Source organism: Vicugna pacos, chromosome 3, assembly GCF_048564905.1.
Source record: "Vicugna pacos chromosome 3, VicPac4, whole genome shotgun sequence".
In the NCBI taxonomy this organism is placed as follows: domain Eukaryota; kingdom Metazoa; phylum Chordata; class Mammalia; order Artiodactyla; family Camelidae; genus Vicugna; species Vicugna pacos.
In genome coordinates this window covers 69455016-69475842 of record NC_132989.1, presented here as the reverse complement: position 1 = coordinate 69475842, position 20827 = coordinate 69455016, and the positions used below count along the sequence as shown (strand labels likewise).

The window sequence follows — 20827 nt, the reverse complement described above, 5'->3', positions numbered from 1 at the left end:
GGGCAAGAGGAGAAATAAAGGCAGGTTAAAAACAGAGGAGTTCCCTGTGATACCTGCCTTAGAAGCAGGACCGTAACGGCCATTGTTACTTACCTATTTATCTAGTTTTCAAAATTCAGCTCTTGGCCTAAAGATCCAAGGTGTCACTTCAGGGGAGCCCTTCACTAATACTTTAAATCTTAGCACATGCTTTCTAGGGGTGACAAATAAGCAATTGTAAATGACTTAGGCAAAGAATTAAATAATTAGGTACTCAGGGGTAGGGGACAGGAAACGGAGATGCAAGAACATCTGGGGACGAGTTCAAGTTCAAGAACCTAGTAAATGGCAGAACACCAGAATTCTGTCCACTCCCTTATGCTGCCCTTCCAAAGACCTCAAATCCAGAAAATTCTTTTAAAGGCTAGCAGCAAAGCTCATGCTGCAAGATAGAAAGTACAGTTGGAAAAAAAGTTAATTTAGATATTAGATAAAAAATTAGCCTAACCTTTTAAAGGCTTTACATTAAGTCATCCCCAAAATGTGGCCCATGGCTTTGGCTCCCCAGGATATAAATCTAAGAACACAAGAATAACAGTGTCCCTACGACGGTAAGTGGGGTCCTTTCAAATTAACAAGCATCCAAAGCAAGATCACTTCTTTGGTCTCATTAATGTGGCTTCAAAATGCCACAGGAGAAAGATGGCAGGAGAACAGAGCCAATTCACAGCTCAGGTGTGAGGCCTGAGTGCAGTCACAGCCACTTTATTCTCACTTCTCCGTCTCCTGGGGCTAAAAGCCGTGGAGGGGAGAGTATCCTCTGCTCTGTAGCTATTGTTCTGACTTGATTCTGAGCTTCAACTTGGAGTTCCAGATGGGCTGGGTTAATCAGGATTCAGTTCTCTCTGGCTAATAAAAGAAATGGGGGAGTAATGATAATGGCCAGTAAAGCATGCTTCTCACAGCATCTCTCTTTATTCCAGGATGGCTTAAGAAGGTTGTCAGGAAATGAGTATGTGTTCACTAAGAGTAAGTTGTCTTCTCTCCATCTGTTACTGGTAACCTGTCTCTGGTCTGTCTCTCCCCCAGTGTTGTGATTATTATTTGAGGAGGGCCTTGGTGATACTTCCTGTTGGTCTCACTGGAGTTTATGTGGTCTACATTTGAAACCAGCTCTCCTAATTTAAATTACTTCTCTGAGCACTGTCAGAATAGGAATTGCAAACCTCTATATATTTAAATTTAGTTAAACCGGATTATTTTTCTATTTGGGGGTCTTGAAGTTCAATAATGTAAGGGAACCCTGAAGTGAAATTCTTTTTACCCCTCGAGGTTGAAGACTTTCTTTCTAGTGGCAACCATGAAGATGGCAGATGCTCAGCAGCACTCACAATTCCACAGTTAACCGCCCTTCCCTACCTCATCTGTTTGTCCAGATGTGCACCAGAGTCACAGTCACCTTGCGATGCCAATAACCATCAATGACGTCCCTCCTTCTATTGCTCAATTACTTGATAATGAGGAAAGCTGGGAGTTCAACATCTTTGAACTGGAATCTGTGACACATAAAAGGTATGTGCTTCTCTGTCTGCAGGCATGGGAGGATTGATGGCCACACTCTAGACTTTCACGTCCGAAAACTTTGAGGGAGATGTGAATCCTTGCCACAAAAGACCTCGGAGGTTTTGCCTTTCATTCCATGCTGGAGAAATGAGCAGGGACTATGGCCCCTTAAGTGAGAACCTTTATGGAGAAGCGTTTTAGTGGGTAAGATGTGGGATCAGCCTGGTGATGACCCAGGACGAAGAAATAATAGTGTCCTTTCCAGATCTACCCAAGTCACTCCTTTGTGCCAGTGAGCCAAGGGTTCCAGGTATTCTCAGCCCCAAACTCTCAGCACCTTAAAAAATGAGTCTGACAGCACTGAAGACTTTTCTTTGGATCCATCCTATAGGTAAGGGAAAGATTAGATAACTCAGAAAGTCCCCTTCTGTTGCAGAAGTCTGTTTCTTCCAGGGGTGTTGGTCTGTAGGATATGAATGCTACTCACCTATAAATAACTTGACTCTAAATGACATGACTGTGCTGAACCCACGCAAGCCATCCCTTTTGTCCTCGGGCTCAGTAACTTCCTCAGGGGACACAAAGGAAGTGCAGAGCTTATGTGGAAGCGGAGATGGAGAGCGACTGTCAGGGATGTTTCTTGGTTGTTAGAGCCACTGAAAGGCAGATAACTTAGAGACTGTCTAGAGGTCATTTGGATTAACCACCCTGAGGCACCTGGTTTTCAGGAAGTGCCTGGTGAAGGGGAGATGCTCTATCTCCTGATTTGGAGAGGACACATTTTTATACCCTTGTGCTTGTGCAGTAAGTATAAAGTATCTACAAAGAAAGCAATTTCTGGAGCAGTGAATACAGTGAGTCAGGGTTTGTTTTCTTGTTTGCAGGCCATTGGTTTACCTGGGATTAAAGATCTTTTCCCGGTTCGGAGTATGTGAGTTTTTACACTGTTCTGAAACTACTCTGCGGGCCTGGCTGCAAGTGATTGAAGCCAACTACCACTCCTCCAACGCTTACCACAACTCCACCCACGCCGCGGACGTGCTGCACGCCACCGCCTTCTTCCTCGGAAAGGAGAGAGTAAAGGTAGAATTTTGATAACACGATCGAGTTACTTGCCTAGGTTTTGGAGATCTAAGAACTCAATCTTAAGAAATGTATCTGGCAAACAGCTGTTTTGGAACCAATCTGAGTTTTTTGTGCTACCAAATTGATCCTTTTGGTGTTGTAATGACATGGCCTTTTCTCCTAGTCCTCCCTTCCCCAAAAATGCTTAAAATAATTTATGCCACCACAGGGACTCCTTTACATGCCTGGCTGATACCTGAACCTATTCTCCAAATGTTTACTAGGAGCCCTTTGTGAGACCGGGTTACAGGACAGAATTTAATTACTATAGCAAATGATTACTAGGTCTAGAGGTTAAATTTTAGGTTCAGAATTTCGCTATTGGTACATTATGGTCCACATAGTAATGAGCCATTCAGCATCCTGCTCATTTACATACATATATGTGTGTTCTGTGTAGGTGTACATGTGTAAATCTGTATATTAATGACTTGCATAGTTCTTAAGAGTTCCAAGTCCCTTAATCTTACCTGGAAGTCCATACTGTCATCTACAGGTATTGACTTGGGGGGAGCCCTATGTACACGCCATGCATAGCTGGCAAGAGGTCCTTATCACCCCTCTTTCCCAATTACCACCATTTGCACCGTGAAGCATGTAATTCCTTCGCTACAATTAAAATTGAAGCTTAGAATACAGATACCCCTTGGAGAAGTGCTGTATAGAAGCAGATTCACATCAATCTGCAAATGCTTGGTATGAGGTAATTTTCTCAGTCTTAAGACTCTAGATACTTAAGGAGAAGGATGGTAGTGGGATAGGTAGGAGTAGAAATGGCACCAAAGTGGGGAGGAGGGAACGTTCCCTTCTCAGTGTTGCCACAGACTGATCCTGGCATTTACTTTCATTAGCAAGAAAAGAAAGTGGTTCAAGAATGATGCTTTTGAAGATTTCTGTCCCCTAATTTTTAAAAAAGGTGACAATACAGGTGCTATCAGCCTGTGTTTCTATAGCACCTTTCTTTGAGGTGCTAAGATCCTTCCAGATCCCTACTGCAGGTTCATTTCCTCCATGTTGTACCTTGTGAGATACTGTACAGCTGAGGTCACACGTGCCGAATGAGGGCAGGACCGAGGGCATGAATACTGAGACCAAAGGGATCCACAGGCAGTGCAGCCTTGAGTTAAAGATGAACCTCACTTAAGCAGAACCACTCTAGAAAAATAAATAAAATGCTTGATACATTAGGGAATGCTTAGTCACTTTATGATCTCTTTTATTCACGATCCCCTAAAATAAGTATTTTTTCTTTAAATTGTTTGTTCTAGTAATGTATTCAGAGTCTGACTGAATTCTCAAATAGCAGCAATAGAAACAAGTCCAAGACTAGATACCGTGTGCTTGTAATTCAAAAGACATTTTCTAACTTTGGCGGTCTCTGCCAAAGAATCAGAAAATTCAGAGCTACAAGGAACCTAGGGGGTTGAGGTGAAAGGGACTCCTGAGCTCAGAGGTTTAGTGAGCAGCCCAAGATCACTGGATAGCCCATCGCGGGGCGCTCCAAGTGGCATTTACTCCTGAGGCCACTTCCACCAGAGCTGCTGCCACTGACAGAGTCAGAAAAATGTGTTCACCAAATACCCATGTCATCTGTCGTCCCTAATTTCTTTATAAGGCTAAAATTCTTAATGTCACTGTGACAGAGCTCCACGTCCTCAACCCAACCGTACAGGTAACGTGTCCAGAGCTGACATTCCCCTTCAATTTGTTACAGACCCTGTCCCCTCCCCACTCTTAACAGTTCCCAGGAACCACTGCAAGTGGAGAGGTCAGAGTAGCCAGCATTTTCTGTTGTTTTCTGAGTGTAAGTGACTGTCCTAGAAAAGCAACTGTTTGAAAGGCTAATCCAGAATGGAGACCATTCTGGCCAGTCTGCTTCACTGTGGTACAAATCTACTCCTGCTAGTTAAAGAAAGAAAAACACTATGCAGAAATGTCAGCACCTCCAGCGGTTTAGAATTCCTACTGTGGCGGGTTTGGTGAGGAAGTTTTCTTCCACAGACAGTCTCTCCCTCCCTTAGAGGGGATCTTGCTTCTCCCATCTGCCAGTAAGAAGCCAAGTCTTCTTTCCCTCCCCCTGTTTCATCAGGCATGGCATTATTAGACAGTGCTCATCAAAAAGGCAGGGCGTGGCCTGTTATTGGTACCTTTGTACAAGCGTCAGGTCCAAGTCAGTGTAAGCTGGAAGGACAGGCACGTCTCGCCTAATGCTACTGTTGTCTGCTTCAGTTACTTGAATCTCCTTCATTGCAGATATGAAAATAAATTGGCCCCATACTCCGAACAGGACTGAACATACTCCAAGAGCACTAGCCGGAAGCCTGAAGTTGGGGCCTCTTGGGGCCTCACTACACAGCTAGAATCAGCCCACGTTGGGGCAGCTCTGGGTCCTGATGGGCAGCGTGATGGGGCCAATGGGGCTAGGCATGTTTGCTTGCCCTGGATACTTACATAATCAATCTCTGAGAAGAGCTGAAAACAGTAGCATCGACTGCTGGCTCGGCTCAGGAAACCCGTTCACATGGGCTGAGGCCAAGTTGATTGGCCACCAGCTCCAGGTCAGGACTGGAAATGGATATGGCTCCCTGCTGGTCGGGGCAGATTTCAGGAAGGTTTTCAGGGCTGAGTTTCAGATTGACTGGTCCTTACCTGTTAGCATCTGAGAAGCAGTTTGCCGTTTTTTCTCCCACAGCCTAGGAAAGCAACTTGGGAAAACCAAAAATTATGCCCACCCCTCCAGCCTCATCTTGGGGACCACTTTTCCCCTCACTCAGCCACAATGAAGCTCTTTAAGTTTCCTGAAGAAACTACTTTTTTGTTTCACAACAGGAGATTCATATAAGCTGTTCCTTCTGCCTGGAATTCTCTCCCTTGACATGTTTTGCTGGCTAATTCCTGCTTATCCTTCAGGCTCCAAAATGAAAGTCACTCCCTAAGAGATGACTTCCATGCCCACACCTTGCACTCAACCTGCACTGTCCAATAAGTAGCCGTTAGCCACATGTGGCAGTTCACATTTAATTAAAGGTAAATAAAATGAAACATTCAGTTCCTCAGCTGCACTGGCCACGTTTCAAGTGTCCGGAGCTATAAGTGGCTAGAGGTTACTGGACAGCCCAGATACAGGCATTTCCATCCCCACAGAAAACTGAATGGCCAGCACTGCCCTGTACTAGATCAGGCCTCATGGTTACTGTCAAACCATCTGTACTTCCCTCTTTGCACTACGGGGCTGATAAATCACTGCAGGAAGCACACAGCACAGGTAAGTACACAGACGAAAGTGACTGCCTGCGAGACGTGCTGAGACTGTGCCAGCGCAGTTTATGCCCCTAACTCCAGCTCTCTGCATGACGACCAGCACCCAGGAAGCGTCCAATAAATGACTGAAGGCATGAGTTCATAAAGTACAGTGTCTCAGGTAACAGTAGCCCATTTGATAACTTCCTCCCAGAGCTGTGAGCTGAGAAAACATTTGTATCCCCTGATACTGTGGTTTGTGTCCTTTAATTATATAGTGAGAGCGTTGGAAACAGGGTCTCCTTTTTGGCCTTTGCCACCTGTAACCCAGAGATGAATTTTGTTCTTAACTGCAAGAGCCCCCTTAGCCTGTCTTCCTGGGAAGATTCTTCTTTTTGTCCTTGATTCTCTCATGCGGCTTGGTTCTAATCCTTTTATCTTCACGTGAAGAGTTTTCTTGTATCTGTGCCATTTACTGCCACACTCTCAAGTCTTTTCAGAAGTAGGCGAACAAAGTAGCACGTGTGATCCTAGGCCACTTCCTTCTCTGTCTGCTCATGGAAGAGAGTCATGGCATTATGTCACACGGCATGCATTTTGAAAGGCCTGTTTGGCATCTTCCTGCAGGAGAAGTAGGATGGATGGACTCTGGAAAAAGAATTTAGGATCCATTACAACTACAGCTGAGGTTTCTGTTTCCCTCCAGATAATTCACAGCAGAGCAGTGTGATGGGATGTATCCTAGGTGCCCTCCCAACTTGTAGGGAAGTCAGAGAGGATCCCCTGGCCCATCTTCTCCCGGGAGACAGGGATGGGTGTAGGTCCCCAACATCCAGTGGATAATGCTCAGCCTTGTCTTCCTCACCCCAGGGAAGCCTCGATCAGCTAGACGAGGTGGCTGCTCTGATTGCTGCTACAGTCCACGACGTGGATCACCCGGGAAGGACCAATTCTTTCCTGTGCAATGCAGGCAGTGAACTCGCCGTGCTCTATAATGACACCGCTGTCTTGGAGAGTCACCACACAGCCTTGGCCTTCCAGCTCACGGTCAAGGACAGCAAATGCAACATTTTCAAGAATATTGACAGGTTCGTGTGCTCAGACTCTTGTGCTCAGCTTTGTAAAGTGCAAGGAGGAAACTCCGTTTTCCCTAACTTCACCAAGTACTTAGCTGCTTCTTGGAGGGAGGGGGAAATAAGAGCAGTTACACCCCTGTATCAGACAGTAAAATAATAACCTTGTCCTTATAAACTTAACTGTACTTTTTAGACTGTGTTCATCTTTTTAAACTCCATTTGGTCTTCAGTAAGTTCATGAAATGTTTTAAACACTGCAAAGCATTCTATAAAAAGTGATTATAATGCTAATAAGTGTATCAGATAGTTTTACCCTCTCAGGAGGACATCCCGTCTTTGGTGTAACTCAAGGGAAAAGTACCCTTCCCCGTCTCTCCCCAACTCAATTCTGGCCACTTAAAATCCTACCTCATGAGGATGCAGGGTTCCACAGGTCCTGGCAGAGCTGCTGGGGCCCCCAGGGTGGGGCAGGCTGGACAGCAGACTCCTGAGAGAGGGCAGTGCGGAGAGCTCAGTGCTCACCCGCGGCCTCAAGGACCGCTTGTCAACATGAGCCTGCGCCTATCCGCCTGTCTCCAGGAACCTGAGAAAAATGGAGACCAGTTATTCCACCTTCAGTTGAAGCCTCATCAGTGTCCAGTATTGTTTTTAAAACTTTCACAGGAGGAATTCTTTCCAGTGGCCAATTTTATTCAGTTCCCCATTCTGGCTCTTGAAGTTAGAAAAAGATGACAGGAACTGGGCAGTGATTTTGAGCAGGATTGTTGCTCCATCCGTTACAATGTCTATCTAACTGTAATTTAGAGAATTACTCACTAATTGAAAAACTCTTCCAATGCCATCATCAAAAGAAATGACACTTCTCTGAAATAAGGATAAGTGTGTCTGCACTGAATGTCAAGGGACAGCTCACCGGGTTGCTGCACCTGCCTTGTAGGGAAGGAACTTGTCGCTTCTCTCCACCTCCCTGTCTTGACATTGCCAAGGGATGGTAGAAGGGAGCCACCTTGTGAAATAAGTGCCCCTGTGACAGGTGCTCTCCTTTTTTTATATACTCATAAATCATATGAGGAAGGGTCAGCTATCTTTAGGGAAAATGGAAGTGTCACCATGTCCTGGATTAGCAGGAAGATGAGCAGGTTAACTTTTTTGTGACCTTCACTCATTTCCTGACTCTGAGCCCCCAGCTTCCTCCTAGATTGTGGGAAGTGTGGTGAAATGGTAGCAAGAACAGTTTTAATTCGGGACACACTATGAACAAGGCCTTTTGTCTTCCCGTTATTTTAGGAACCATTATCGAACACTGCGCCAGGCTATTATTGACATGGTTTTAGCAACAGAAATGACAAAACACTTCGAACATGTGAACAAATTTGTGAACAGCATCAACAAGCCAATGGGAGCTGAGGTAAGCATTCCCCATGTTATAAGCTACATCACAGTACATTTCCATTTGAGCCTACCCTGAACTGAAAGCAATCTCCCCTTCTTGAATACAAGAAGGTTATTTGCTGGGAGTTGGTAAGGAAGGGCTGGAAGTGCTGGCCACTCTTTCCCCCTAGGGACAAGAATAGGTGGACAGTGTCCACAGCAACTCTGAGCTCCATGAAAGAAAGGCCCTGAGGTAAAAGCCAGTGGTGACAAAAGGAGGTAGACCCAGAGGCTAGGATGAAAGGAGCTTGCAGCCAGCAGAGATTGGAATAAATGGTAGTATTTAGGGGACCCAAAGCCCTAGTTCTCTGTTCTCTGAACTCTTGAGAGACCTCAAAATTGGATATTTTAAAGAATTATATTCCTGCTGACTTGCATTAAAAGCCTATCAGTACCTATTAAACTGGGAGTGACTAGTTGAGAACAAGAGCACAAGTCGTCTTCCTTTTTCAGATTTACTCATGTACTTTATTAGACTTGCCTTAAGGTCCCTACAAACTTGGGTTGTAGGAACATGGACAGAAGGTTCACATCTCTTACTGTTTAAAATGAGATCAACTGCCCTTTGAAACTATAAAAACTGTTCATAGCTCCATAAAGTTAGAAAAACTTCTCACTCACTCCTGTATGAGGGTTGCGTACGTGGATGGATGATGAATGGTTGTCTTAAAAGTAACCTGATGCTCAGTATGGAGACTATCTGTATAGGACCCATCACATGACCAGCCTGGATGGAGGGACAGTGTCCACCTCACCTGTGTTCTGCTCCATCCCCCAGGGATTCCACAGCACACTGCCAGGACCCTCTCCTTCCACAGAGGACTTATGGGAGCAAGGATCTGGGGATTTAAGAGGGAAAAATAACACAGAATCATAAAATTTAGAGTTGGGAAGGTCATCTATCCAAGTAAGCCCCCAACTCTGTTGATTTACTTACCGCAGTATCTATAAGCAAGCAGTATCTTCCCAACGGTAAGTAATGAAACCACCACTCTTCAGAACATAATGCTGCCCATTGATGGTTTAATAAATAGGCGCAGTCCCGAAGCAGAACAAAAACCCTTGAATGCTGTGCAGTCCTTGAGCTTGGCAGAGCTCTGAAGAGCTAATTAACTGTCTTCACACCATCCATTCGATGGTATCTTTGAAAGTAGGGAATCACAAGCTTCCAGGTTTTGTGTTATTGGCCTGTTGTAGCATTTACATAAGCCTCCTCCTAGACCTGGCTGCTGGGCGCAGGACCACTGACCACTCACATCCCTCATGAGGTATGTACTGGTGCACAACCAGTCTTTTTAAACATGGCTGAATGTACCTGCTCCTGCCCTGGCCCACCTTCTGCTTCCTAGTACCCCTACAACTTAAACGTCTCACACTCCCTACCACCAGCCGGAAGGGCAGCCGGGGAAGCATGAGCGGACACATGCCTCAAGAGAATGAAACAAAGTGGGAAGTGATGGGCAAGGAGGTAGGAGTGGGACAGAAAGTCATAGAGAGGGAGCTGGCAGGTGTAAGTATAGTAAGTGTGCTGTTTCCCCATCTTTAATGTATTGAAAATAAGTGAAAGTTCTGCTTTGACATATTTTCTGATAAAACTGGGAGAAATCTCTCCTTTAAGATTACATACCAATTTATTCAAAACAAAACCTGCTCCTAGCAGTTCAAAACCTCTGGGGAAAGAGGACAGAAGTGCGGGGAAACAGGGACTTTTTTTTAAGCTCTGTTTGTATTGCCTGAGGGTTGCCCCAACCCAAGAACATATCAGTGTATTATAGATGGAATTAAGGATGGGAAAACCTCTTTCATCTAGTCTCATGCCTAAGTTTGCCTGGGTGACCATTCCTTGTCACCATCGAACATCTGGTCAGTTAGCACTTGTGGGCTTCACCAGCATCTTGAACTAACCCTGATATGACATTCTGCTTTCCAGATTGAAGGCAGCGACTGTGAACGCAACTCTATTGGGAAGAACTTTCCTGAAAATCAAATCCTGATCAAGCGCATGATGATTAAATGTGCTGACGTGGCCAACCCATGCCGCCCCCTGGACCTGTGCATCGAATGGGCTGGGAGGATCTCTGAGGAGTACTTTGCACAGGTATGCTGCCTCTCTAGGGAAGCTCCACCTCTCTTCTGGGAGTGGCCCCCGGTCATAGTAAGTAAGTAAATGACTCCTCCTGGGAAAGGAATGGCTCACCCCTGCCTGGAAGAGAATTCTGGTTCACTCAAGAAACTGGCTGGTGTGGCCAGCTGCAAACCAGTCTCTCTAGGGGAACAGGGATAAACTGAGCCTTCTGAAGTAGCCTTTCATCCTCAAACTGTTAGACCCTGAAATTCCACAAAAACTGGAGATCACCCATTCATTCACTAGGTGATTATTCTCTCTGTGGGGCACTGGGGAACACAGACATGAGTAAGACACATCTCTGCCCCTGGGTAGCTCATAATACAGCAGGGGGCAGATACAGATATAAATAGGTCCACACATTGGTAAAAAAAAATGAAAACACTTCTAAAGGAGGTAGTGTTAAGTCTTCAGAGCGTCCAGAAAGATTTTTTTCTAGATAAGAGGGGCTTCATGGAAATGATATTACAGTTGTCTTTTTGAAGGATTTAGACATTTAGCAATGGGGAAAGACATTCTGGGAGAACAGAGCATTGTGAGCAAAATGAGTAAGGAGGAAAAACATAATTTTTATCTAAAAAGAGCAGCAATATATATATATATAGTTCACTTTGGCAGTGTGAAGTTAAAGGAGACTAACCTAGAAAGTAGTAGAGGACGATATGCCATTTGAAATATAGGCCTACTTCCAGAGAAGAGGCTCTGAGAACTAATGTTTAGTATGTGTGACAGAAAGACAGGTACGTCACAAGTAGCTACAAGTAATGCATTTGAGGCGGGGGTCTCCATGGCTGTAATGTACCACGGAGGCAGGATAGATAATAGCTGGTGATGTCTAAAAAGGGTGGGCAGGGGCAGATGAAGAGGCCAGCCAAGGACCCAGTAAGTCAGCTGCAGCTTTCAAGGATGGGAATAGCCCATGAATTAAAGAGAAGTAGGACAGGCAGTTCTGAGTTTGCTAGAAAGAGAAGGGAAGGGAAAAAAACCCTTCACTCCTTGAACAGCAGTGGATATTTTAAGGCTGCCTGATCGACTGACCTGAAATGAGCAAGCTGGGCCAAAAGCTGGTAGGAGGCCATTACTGGGCTTCCCAGGACTCGCAGAGAAGACTTAAAATCCTCCTAGTTACTCTCAAGGTATGTGAACAGGGAACGGGAAACAACCACTTTTAAGTTCTTTAATGTAGGCTCCCTGTTTAGGTGGTATCTTTTTCCCAGAATGGAAAATAGTAGTATTCGTAAGTCCATATGACCTAAAAATAAAAAGTTACAAATGAGGTCTCTGATCAGCTGGCCTCTGGCTCTACACACCACCAGGAAATGTGGATCTTAATTTCAGCCCAGTGAATTATGACCATATGCATATAAACATACACTCTAATGTGCAAAATACTCCGATTTACACATATGCTGAGAGAGCTGCATGACCTGTACCCCAGTCTGAACAATCATAGTTTGTCTGTCATTATTTCGAGTAAAAAAGTTAATTCCATGAAGAAAAGAAGCTAACTCAGCTCTTTTCATCCAGACAACCATCATTCTCTGATGTGCATGCAGCACAAGGGCTTTATATGTACTTCTGATTTTGTCACACAGAATATTAAAAATCCATATTTTCAACGGCCAAACTGAGTAAGATTAATAATTCTCACTGCTTTAATAAAGACATTCTGAAGCGAAACTGGCTTTCTTTTTAAACTGCAAACGAATAATACAGCGACTGTTGGTACAGTTGGTGCCAGTTCTGTGATTCACGCTGAGGCATCAGCAATGTTACCCATCGTTGCTTCTGCTCCCTCAGTGTAAACGTCACTTAGTATTAGTAGTATTACTTTGGAAATAGTCTTGACCTTGCAAAAACAAAAACAGACTTTAGAAGAAGAGGCGTGAACTGTGAGATCAGTGCTTCAGGAGGGGCTAGAGGACAGCCTGAGAGACCTGAGAGTCAAAAGACCTGAATTCAGTGCCTGTGGCGCATCAGGTGGCCGTCTTCTATAAGCAGCTTGGGGACCCTGCTGAGCGTGTTTCCTCGTTTATACAACTGGCTGCTGAGCCACTTTCACAGACTGGTTCTGAGAAACTAGATGCTCCTGTGACAGCTTCTCCTGTGCCCGATAGCCCTGGATCTGTTATTTCTTACAGACTGATGAAGAGAAGAGACAGGGGCTACCTGTGGTGATGCCAGTGTTTGACCGGAATACCTGTAGCATCCCCAAGTCCCAGATCTCCTTCATTGACTACTTCATAACAGACATGTTTGATGCTTGGGATGGTAAGATAGTTCATATTTTGTCACCCACAAAATTACCTTTAGTGACAGAGGCTGGGCCTAAAGGTGCAAATGAAATGTTATTTTAAAAGAAAAAATGAAGTCAGCTGACGTGTGGCCAGGTATGGTGGGGGTGCGTGTACATTCTGCACCCTCAGCACAGACCTTGTTTACAGAAGACTCAATGGGTGTTTGATAACTGGATAAACAAGTGTTCAACTCTTCAAAGGACATCTTTCCAAAGCTTACAGGAGCTTTAGTGTATCATTGGAGGAAACTCTAGAAAGAACACAAAATAAATTAAGGCTACTCTGAATCACAGATTCTTTTGGTAATATCACTGATAAACAGCTTTTCCACTTTTAATTAAAAGGATCTGTTCATATGTAGGAAACCAGTGCTTGAAGACTTACCCTTCTCACACTTGTGTGTTCGCCTAAGGCCTAACCTAGGGTACCTCTCCATTTCTGATCCCAAATTTGTCCCACAGAGCCCCAACCTTGTAAGTGTTCCTGGGATCTAACTTAACAGGCTTTAATTCTTTTATGTCCTTGCAGCCTTTGCCCACCTGCCAGCCCTGATGCAACATTTGGCCGATAACTACAAACACTGGAAGACATTAGATGACCTAAAGTGCAAAAGTCTGAGGCTTCCAACTGACAGCTAAAGCTAAGACAGAGAAGGGGACCTCTTGATTTACAGAGGACACTGTGAATCACAGTAATGTAAAAAAGAGGCTTTCCTTTATAATGAAAATGACAGGGGTAGATTAAGGAGCTAATGTTTAATATCTGACCTTGAATCATTCAAGTTCCCAAAGTTCAGGTTTAGAAAATTATGTTCCATGCAGAAAAATGTCCTTTTGAACAATCAGTGACAGAACAAACACACGGCAAAAGGTTCTGTCCTGCTGTCGTCAAGCCATGGAGCTGATTCACTGTAACAAGCAGCAAAGACCTGGTGCCCGTGAGCCCAGCTCCATGGCTGACGACCATGTAGCTCAGCTAGGGTTTAGCTCATCTTTTACCATGAAAGTCACCATCACTGTTTAGCTTGATTTTTTAACTCCAGAGCGTCAATCTGACAAATTTATAAGAGTATCATAATATCTAAGGGGAAAAAACACGCATAAAGTGAGCAAAACAACCAGGACCAAATTACTGATAAACTAGTTAACTTCAGAGCCTCCATGGCTAGGTGGCTCTTCAAATCGATGGTGTGACACCCAAATTAAAACATAGCCGTGGTCTGGTGAGTGCCTACGCTAGACTGGTATCAGCAGCCTGTGTAGCCCTCTTTCCTACAAAAGGGATTCATCTTAATAGAAGGCCATCCATGGTGGGGAAGAGAGTGAGATCTTGTTTCAGGGGAATCCATGAGCTTTTCCCTTACTTCTGGTTTAGAGAGGCAGTCACAAGGCACTATAATGAGTATTATATAAAAGCCATTAATCTGAATGCCCTTGGACAAGCTTTTTTTTAAAAAAAATTTATATACATTTGCCGTTTAAAATTTTTATTAAAGCAATCTAAATTTTCTGGGTGTAAGTCCATGGAGTATGTTGTGCTGTGTACCATCTAGATGTATATATCTGGGGAGGGTATAGATGAAGTTTCAAGGTTCAGATATTTTTAACCTATCTATATTTAAGATCATGCCATTTTGCTTTAATGATGTAAAAAAAAAGATCGCAAGATATGTGTAAATATATCAAAATACGTATATGAGGAAGCAGTAAATACTATTTTAAGCTATTAATTGTATGCTAAAAGCTTCTAAAGCACAAGTGCATATTTTTATACAGCTGTTTTCACAACTTTCTGTGATCTACATGAAGTCAAACTTGAGGTTTTCCCTTCTCTTTTACCAACCCTTCTCTCTGTATTATAAATATTAGAAACTCAGTAAACAAAATCTTTGGTTTTCTTTCAAATTCTCTGTACTCCAGGCTGCATTTCTAAGAGGTATAAATAGAGATTAACTGAATCAGTAGTTATTTTTCAGATGAAAATCGGAATGCAGAACACTTGGAACTAGTACATGGGAAGAAAAAAAATGACTTATCACTACATAATGTGCCAATGTTTTTTTCTATGTTTTGTACCAAAAAATGGAAACATACATGACAATTCCATGCAAAGAAATGTATCTAAATTACTTTTGTTAGATGGTGAAAGGACTTGCCTGATCAGCATAGCAGCTCGCTTTGTACTGTGATGCTGCGCTATGTAAATGTGATGAAAATGTTTGTTTTCGTGAAGTACTTGTAACTAAATTCCTACAGCCATTTTTCATTCCCAACAGCTGTTTTTATTTTACCTCTTGGGCCTAAATTTTTCGTAATTTCAAAATGTTGATTTAGTGTTCTTTATGTCACGAGTCACACACTTTGTTTTCAGAATACATTAAATTCATGATGTCAGAATCTCATTTTAAGGAGCTAAATAATTTGCCCAGGCTGCAGAAGCTTGCTTGAGAGGACAGTCTTTTCCTGACCATCTTGCTTTTGGTTCCATTTGGTAAGTGACATTCGTCAGATGTCTGACATTTTCCTATATGAATGTTAAAGCTTACTCACTCTGATGTGAAATTAATTTCGTAGTAAGACTGCCAGCATAGCTCTGCTTTAGCATAGCTCTGCTCGGCTCTTTATCAGTATAATCTTCTATGGTGTTATCTTCTACTGAGTTGCTAACTAAACAGTGCATTCCTCCAGTTTATCAAATGGGTATAGTCTCCCATAGTGAGTTGTTTACTAAAATATTCTGTATTGAGGGGAACCATATTAATGACAGAGAAGTCAGTTATAAAACACTGTTATCTGGACCACAATAACTAACTATAATTTATTCTTTACTTCCAATTTAAGATTTTAGAATTTGCTTGCCTTCAGAGTCAGGTCTTGGGGGCAAAAGAACAAGCCTCATCTGCTCAAGCAGAACTCACTCACCTTGAGAAAGATAACTGGAAAGGATGATAGAAAGTTCCCAAAATTTAAGCTATTGATTGTGTTATGTGAATAAAGTACAGAATGAGGTAATAAGGGTATTATTGTTAAATAAAAATTACAAGGTCTGCCACATAGTATCACTTCTGATGTTGCAAATACAATAGCACTGAAAGCTAACCTAGGGAAATGGAAAAAAATGTACATAATATATATCAACCTCAGTTATAGCTGTATTCTTCTAAAAGTTCAACTTGTAACTACTGAGCAGCCATCAAGTCTGAGTCCCTGCTGGATTCTACCATCTTAATGGTTTCTGCTTCCCTGAATGCACTAAGGTCAGAGATGGAAGAAAACAGTGAGTCTCATGAATGGGTTGGAGGCTTCCAGACATTAATAACAGAGGTACTTACCATACTGTTTGCTCTCCAAACTCACCTGTGGTTTGTATCATTCCCTGTGAATAGATTAGATTATCACATACTACTAATCATACTACTAATCCGTAAGAAATAAGGCAGTTAGAAATCTATGAATTCCTTTTTATAATTCAAGTAATACTGTATACAATCCAAGAAAACAATTTTATAAACTCATAACCTAAGGCAGACTCTCCAAAGTCCATTATGGAGGAAAATTAAAAGCCAAAAAGAGAGGAGAGAAGGACTTACACGCTTACCCCTGCTTATTGCACAAAACCAAATAATGTTCACAATCACTGGTTTAAATTAAAAATGAAAACTGCTTAATGGAGAAAAATACAGTACAATAGAAGAATATGAAAAGGACAATGAGCATTGCGTGGCATATCTGACAGAAGATCTACGTACGTTCTCCGGTCCTGGCGCAAAGCAGCAGCTCCTCCTCCCTTTTTTTAAGCATAAAAAAATCTTTCTCTAAATATTCTTCTTCAACACACATTTGTACTAAAATCTGAAAACTTCACTTTGTAAAAACCAACTGCTATGTGAAAAGTCAAGTGAAAAGTTGTGCTATATTTGATGAATATACTAATATCTGATAAGCAACTTGCTGGTTTGTAGGCCCAGAAAAAAAGGAGTTCAAACAACCGGAATTTTATGGTGTAACAAGAAAAAAAAATTACAAAATTTAAGTGATCAATACGGTAATTGGTTTTCAGAGTATTACCCTATATTTGATGTTCAAGGTTCATGCACAGGTGTTCCAAATTCCTTGAACTAGACAGCAAGATATAAGTCACCATTCTCCTCTAATTTTTGAAATAACTTTAAACTGCGCAGTCCAGATTCACGTTCTCCATTTTTCCACAAAATAATGAGATGATCTGCAGAGCATGTCACTAGTCCATGATCTTCAAAGTACAGAAACATCTGTAAAAACAATTTTTAATTACTGATTATAGGGACTTCAAGGAGGAAAGAAGCTAATGTAACTAGATAACTACACGTGCTTGTTAATTTTGGATCTGAATGTAAAACTCTATCACCTTTCATAAGAAATTTTATTTTTATTTTTAAGTGTTAGTGATAGTCACATACAGATATACAAATGCTAAACCAATATCTAATATTTTAGTAATCAGAACTTTGTTAATACTACTCCACTACTGAACTATAAGTAACAGCTGTGTTTGTAAAGTACATGAATTCCCAAAGTATCTTCTAAATGTTACTATTATCTAATTCTTCAAGTATTGGTTTTAAGACTTTTGTCAGAAGTCCTTCCAGACTTGCTTTACTTAATCATTTTTATTGCCTTCTTATTTGTGCAAAAAATAGCCACCAATCCAATGTCTGAATTCCAAACAATAAAGGAAGGTCATGCCCACTGAAGGAATAGACTGGAAGCTAAGAACTGAAAAGTGGAGTGTGTATGAGAAGGCAGCATGCAGAGTAAGGAGCAGAGAGCTGGTATCAGAGGAGATGAGTGAAATAAAGGAGAGAAATAAAACAACAGGATGAGCATGTTCTCAGAAATAAGAAGGTAACAGAAGATCTCAGCTGATGATGTAGGAGTGAAGGGGGGAACTATCAGAACAAAATTCCTCAGGAGATGGAAAAGACTGAATTCAGTACACAGGTAGGTAAGACTGGGCTTAGAAAGTAAGGATGAAAATATAAAAGGAATGAGGAAATTAAAGAGATAGCACACCTGAGAGGGGGCCAAGATTTTCTCAAGCCAGAGATACTTTTAAAAAGTACTTAAATGTCAATAGTTCCACTGAGGAAAATTCCTAAGAATCTGACACTTCATTATTATAACAAATCTGCCACTTGAAGTTATCCCCATCATTTAAAAATCTTTAATGGGGTCATACTATTTTAAAAATAAAGTCGAAACTCTTCAGCCTTACATTTAAGGACATTCATAATCTGACCCCAAACTACTCTGCCAAGGCTTCATCTCCCACTAGTGGTGCCCATCCACTAGCCAGCCTGCTCCCTGTCACCAAGTAGATTCTATCTTTGCTTGCATATCTACAACATTCCATCCTCACAACTCCCAAAGTTAAAAAAAAAACAAAAAACAAAGTGGAAACCTACCTGTTACAGGAATGAATAAGACAGAGTATCCAACATCAGGGAGCTTATGGTCACAAGACTGTCTTAATCCTACCTTAATCCTTAAGCTTCAAGGTTCAGCTAAGTCCCATCCATATCTTCCACTATTTTCTAATAATTCCTGCTATTCATCTGGGCCCGTCATAAGCAACCTAGATGAACAGTTTATTAGGTCCGAGTCCTTCCTGTCTACTAAAATGTAAGATCCACGAGAAGAATTGTATTTTACATCTCTCTGAAAACTCCAGTCTCCAGTATTGTTCCTGAAACACAGGAAATGCTCAGTAACAAGTGTTTGCTGCTACTTGCTCCTAAGCATAAATGCACTTTCAGAAGAAAATTTATTCCTCCATAGCCACAAAACAGGGAACAACTTAAGAAATTCATTACTTATGGCTCTGCTTATACTGTTACCAGTTCCAATCATCTCTTCACCACTTTCTCTCTTTTAATACAGGCAATGATGTCTATAATAAATATTAATTTAGAACAAGTTAAAATTGTATATATCTTACAGTTCTCAACTATTACTTTGATATATGCATCAAGACATTGGGTTTCACTAAAGCCAACAAATTATCTTTCAAAGGGAGTTAAGAACAAATTCTATTCATGAATTTGATAAAGGCCCCTGGGATCAGATTCTGTAAGGCTTTGCATATAAAAGCAGAACCCTCCATATTCCCTCTATTTACTACCGTTACACATATCTATTTAATATTGTTCACACTGTCCATCTTGTCAGCAACCTACCTACATCTCATACATAATGGTAATTAAGCCATTTTTCAGAAGCAACACATTCCTTCTTCAAATCGCCTCTCTATAAATAAAGGGAGATCCTAACTGCACATACTATAACCTATCCCATTCCATGTTTAGATTCAGCAAAAACCTACAGATAAAGATGATAAGAGAGAAAGTTTAGGTCTCTATGAGACCAAATGAATGAAGAGCAGTGAGATGCAAAAGCAGAAATTCCCTGGACATTTACATGCATGTTAAAAACAATACCTCCACAGATGACGAGTGTCCAATCAAATCTCCAATAAGCTCCAATGAGAACGAAGTGGCATTCTCTTGTTGCTTTTTAACAGGGTGGCTGGCTTGTTTATTTACTCTTCCAAATCCCCACATGTTAAAAAAACCTAGAAAAAAACAGCCATCTCAATCATTTTCAAAATTACTGTGCTCTTTTAATAATAACATAAGATGAGAAAAACAAAATACAAATGCAAAGGTGTTCCACACTTATTGTATTCAAGGGCTAAGGGGATGGTACCAGGCATTATGCTAGGGTTTTTCAATATACGATTTCATTTCCTTTCTTAGCTACCCAGGTTTGTTGCTCATCTTTTTATTACTTCTATCCACTCACCAGTGAAGGAGCGTTAACATGGTGAGAAGATGCAATGGGGATCAAAGAGAACAGAAGTCCTGAATGGCAATGTCAAAAGAGTCACAACTCAGATTTATCAAAAAAGTTAGACAAAAAGCAACATGTGTGTTCCAAAAGAAAACCCTATGACTTCAAATAACCTGAAGAAACTCAGATGTACCAGCATCTGATTTCTCATGCAAAGGCTGCTAACTAACTGGGATTTTGTTTTTCAAACCAAACACCTGAAAATCAAGCGCTCATGACGTTATAAATACAAAAGTGTGTTTTTCCATAAATTGAGTTCCATGTTAGTGATAATGCTTCAAGGCACTGAAAGAATACTTTAGTCTGACACCTAATCATACACATTCTGTTTCTATATCAGACATAATTATAGACCATATAAATGAGTAAATAGTTCATTAGGCCATTTGGTCAGTCAGATTACCAGAAATAATAGGTTCCCCCTAAAATAGTAAAATCGTAGTTGACTTGAATTGAAACAGATAGTTCTACAGTAAAGCAGTATTAAGATGTCAATCCTAGATCCCAATCACCAAATGCTTCATGTGAACATCTTATGCCTACTTGGAGCACAGTGTACGTTATTCTTGCGGTTACACATAACTGCCTTTCTTCTGTCTTTCATTTTAGAAAAAAGTGCAAGACTACCTTTCTGAGCAAAGATACACACCTGTTGGTACAGGTTCAGCCGCAAGCTGCTGTTTTTCTCGTAACTCCCAAATGCGTACACTGCCATCTTCTGAGCATGAGATTAACTGCCTATCAGAAGAGCAAATCAGTGATAAAAAGCACCATGGAGAGCCAATGCTAAATTTGCAGTGAAAGAAGTCAGTGGAACCCTCAACTGCTTTTATTCAGCTCTTGGCAGGAGCTGATAAAAATCACAATTTAACATGGTTTTACAATGCAAAGTAAAAGCACTCTTCGGGAAAGGCGAACATTATACTGTTATATTGGTTCAAGTGTTAGAAATACATATCATTTCCATTTTTAAAATGCATTCAGGGAAACAGGTTATGAATTACACTTTCACAATACCCCGAGAAGTCCCCTCCCCACCTCTCACTATTTCTCTTCTCAGGGCACCTCTCACTCGAAAAGTATCCTGCAGAGCAAATAATGCTA

The 20827-nt window shown here is 41.7% G+C and overlaps 2 protein-coding genes across 13 annotated transcripts in view; one reads left to right on the top strand and one right to left on the bottom strand.

The window, feature by feature from the left end:
* The window catches only part of PDE8B (phosphodiesterase 8B), a 283401-nt gene extending 269115 nt beyond the window's left edge, over window positions 1–14286 (top strand). For all 4 annotated transcript variants that reach the window (XM_015245637.3, XM_072958471.1, XM_072958472.1 and 1 more), the window contains exons 15-22: window positions 963–1008; window positions 1416–1551; window positions 2427–2625; window positions 6778–6995; window positions 8271–8391; window positions 10345–10512; window positions 12681–12810; window positions 13365–14286. In XM_015245637.3, the coding sequence (XP_015101123.2) occupies window positions 963–1008; window positions 1416–1551; window positions 2427–2625; window positions 6778–6995; window positions 8271–8391; window positions 10345–10512; window positions 12681–12810; window positions 13365–13474 (1128 nt within the window). In that variant the 3' untranslated portion in view covers window positions 13475–14286. The remainder of the gene's footprint in view (window positions 1–962; window positions 1009–1415; window positions 1552–2426; window positions 2626–6777; window positions 6996–8270; window positions 8392–10344; window positions 10513–12680; window positions 12811–13364) is intronic.
* Window positions 3867–20827, bottom strand: part of WDR41 (WD repeat domain 41) — a 55052-nt gene continuing 38091 nt past the window's right edge. Inside the window, exons 11-17 of one of the 9 annotated variants that reach the window (XR_012071371.1) lie at window positions 20373–20461; window positions 19312–19445; window positions 16904–17106; window positions 15975–16087; window positions 9170–13086; window positions 7392–7566; window positions 3867–6555 (exon numbers count right to left, since the gene is read on the bottom strand). Coding sequence is in view for 2 of the 9 variants with exons in the window: in XM_015245648.3 (XP_015101134.1) it covers window positions 16954–17106; window positions 19312–19445; window positions 20373–20461 (376 nt within the window). In the remaining 7 variants the exon portion in view is untranslated. Of the gene's footprint in view, window positions 6556–7391; window positions 7567–9169; window positions 13087–15974; window positions 16088–16191; window positions 16212–16275; window positions 17107–19311; window positions 19446–20370; window positions 20462–20827 lie in introns of those variants that run through there. The other 8 variants (XR_012071370.1, XR_012071373.1, XR_012071372.1 and 5 more) reach the window with 8 other exon arrangements.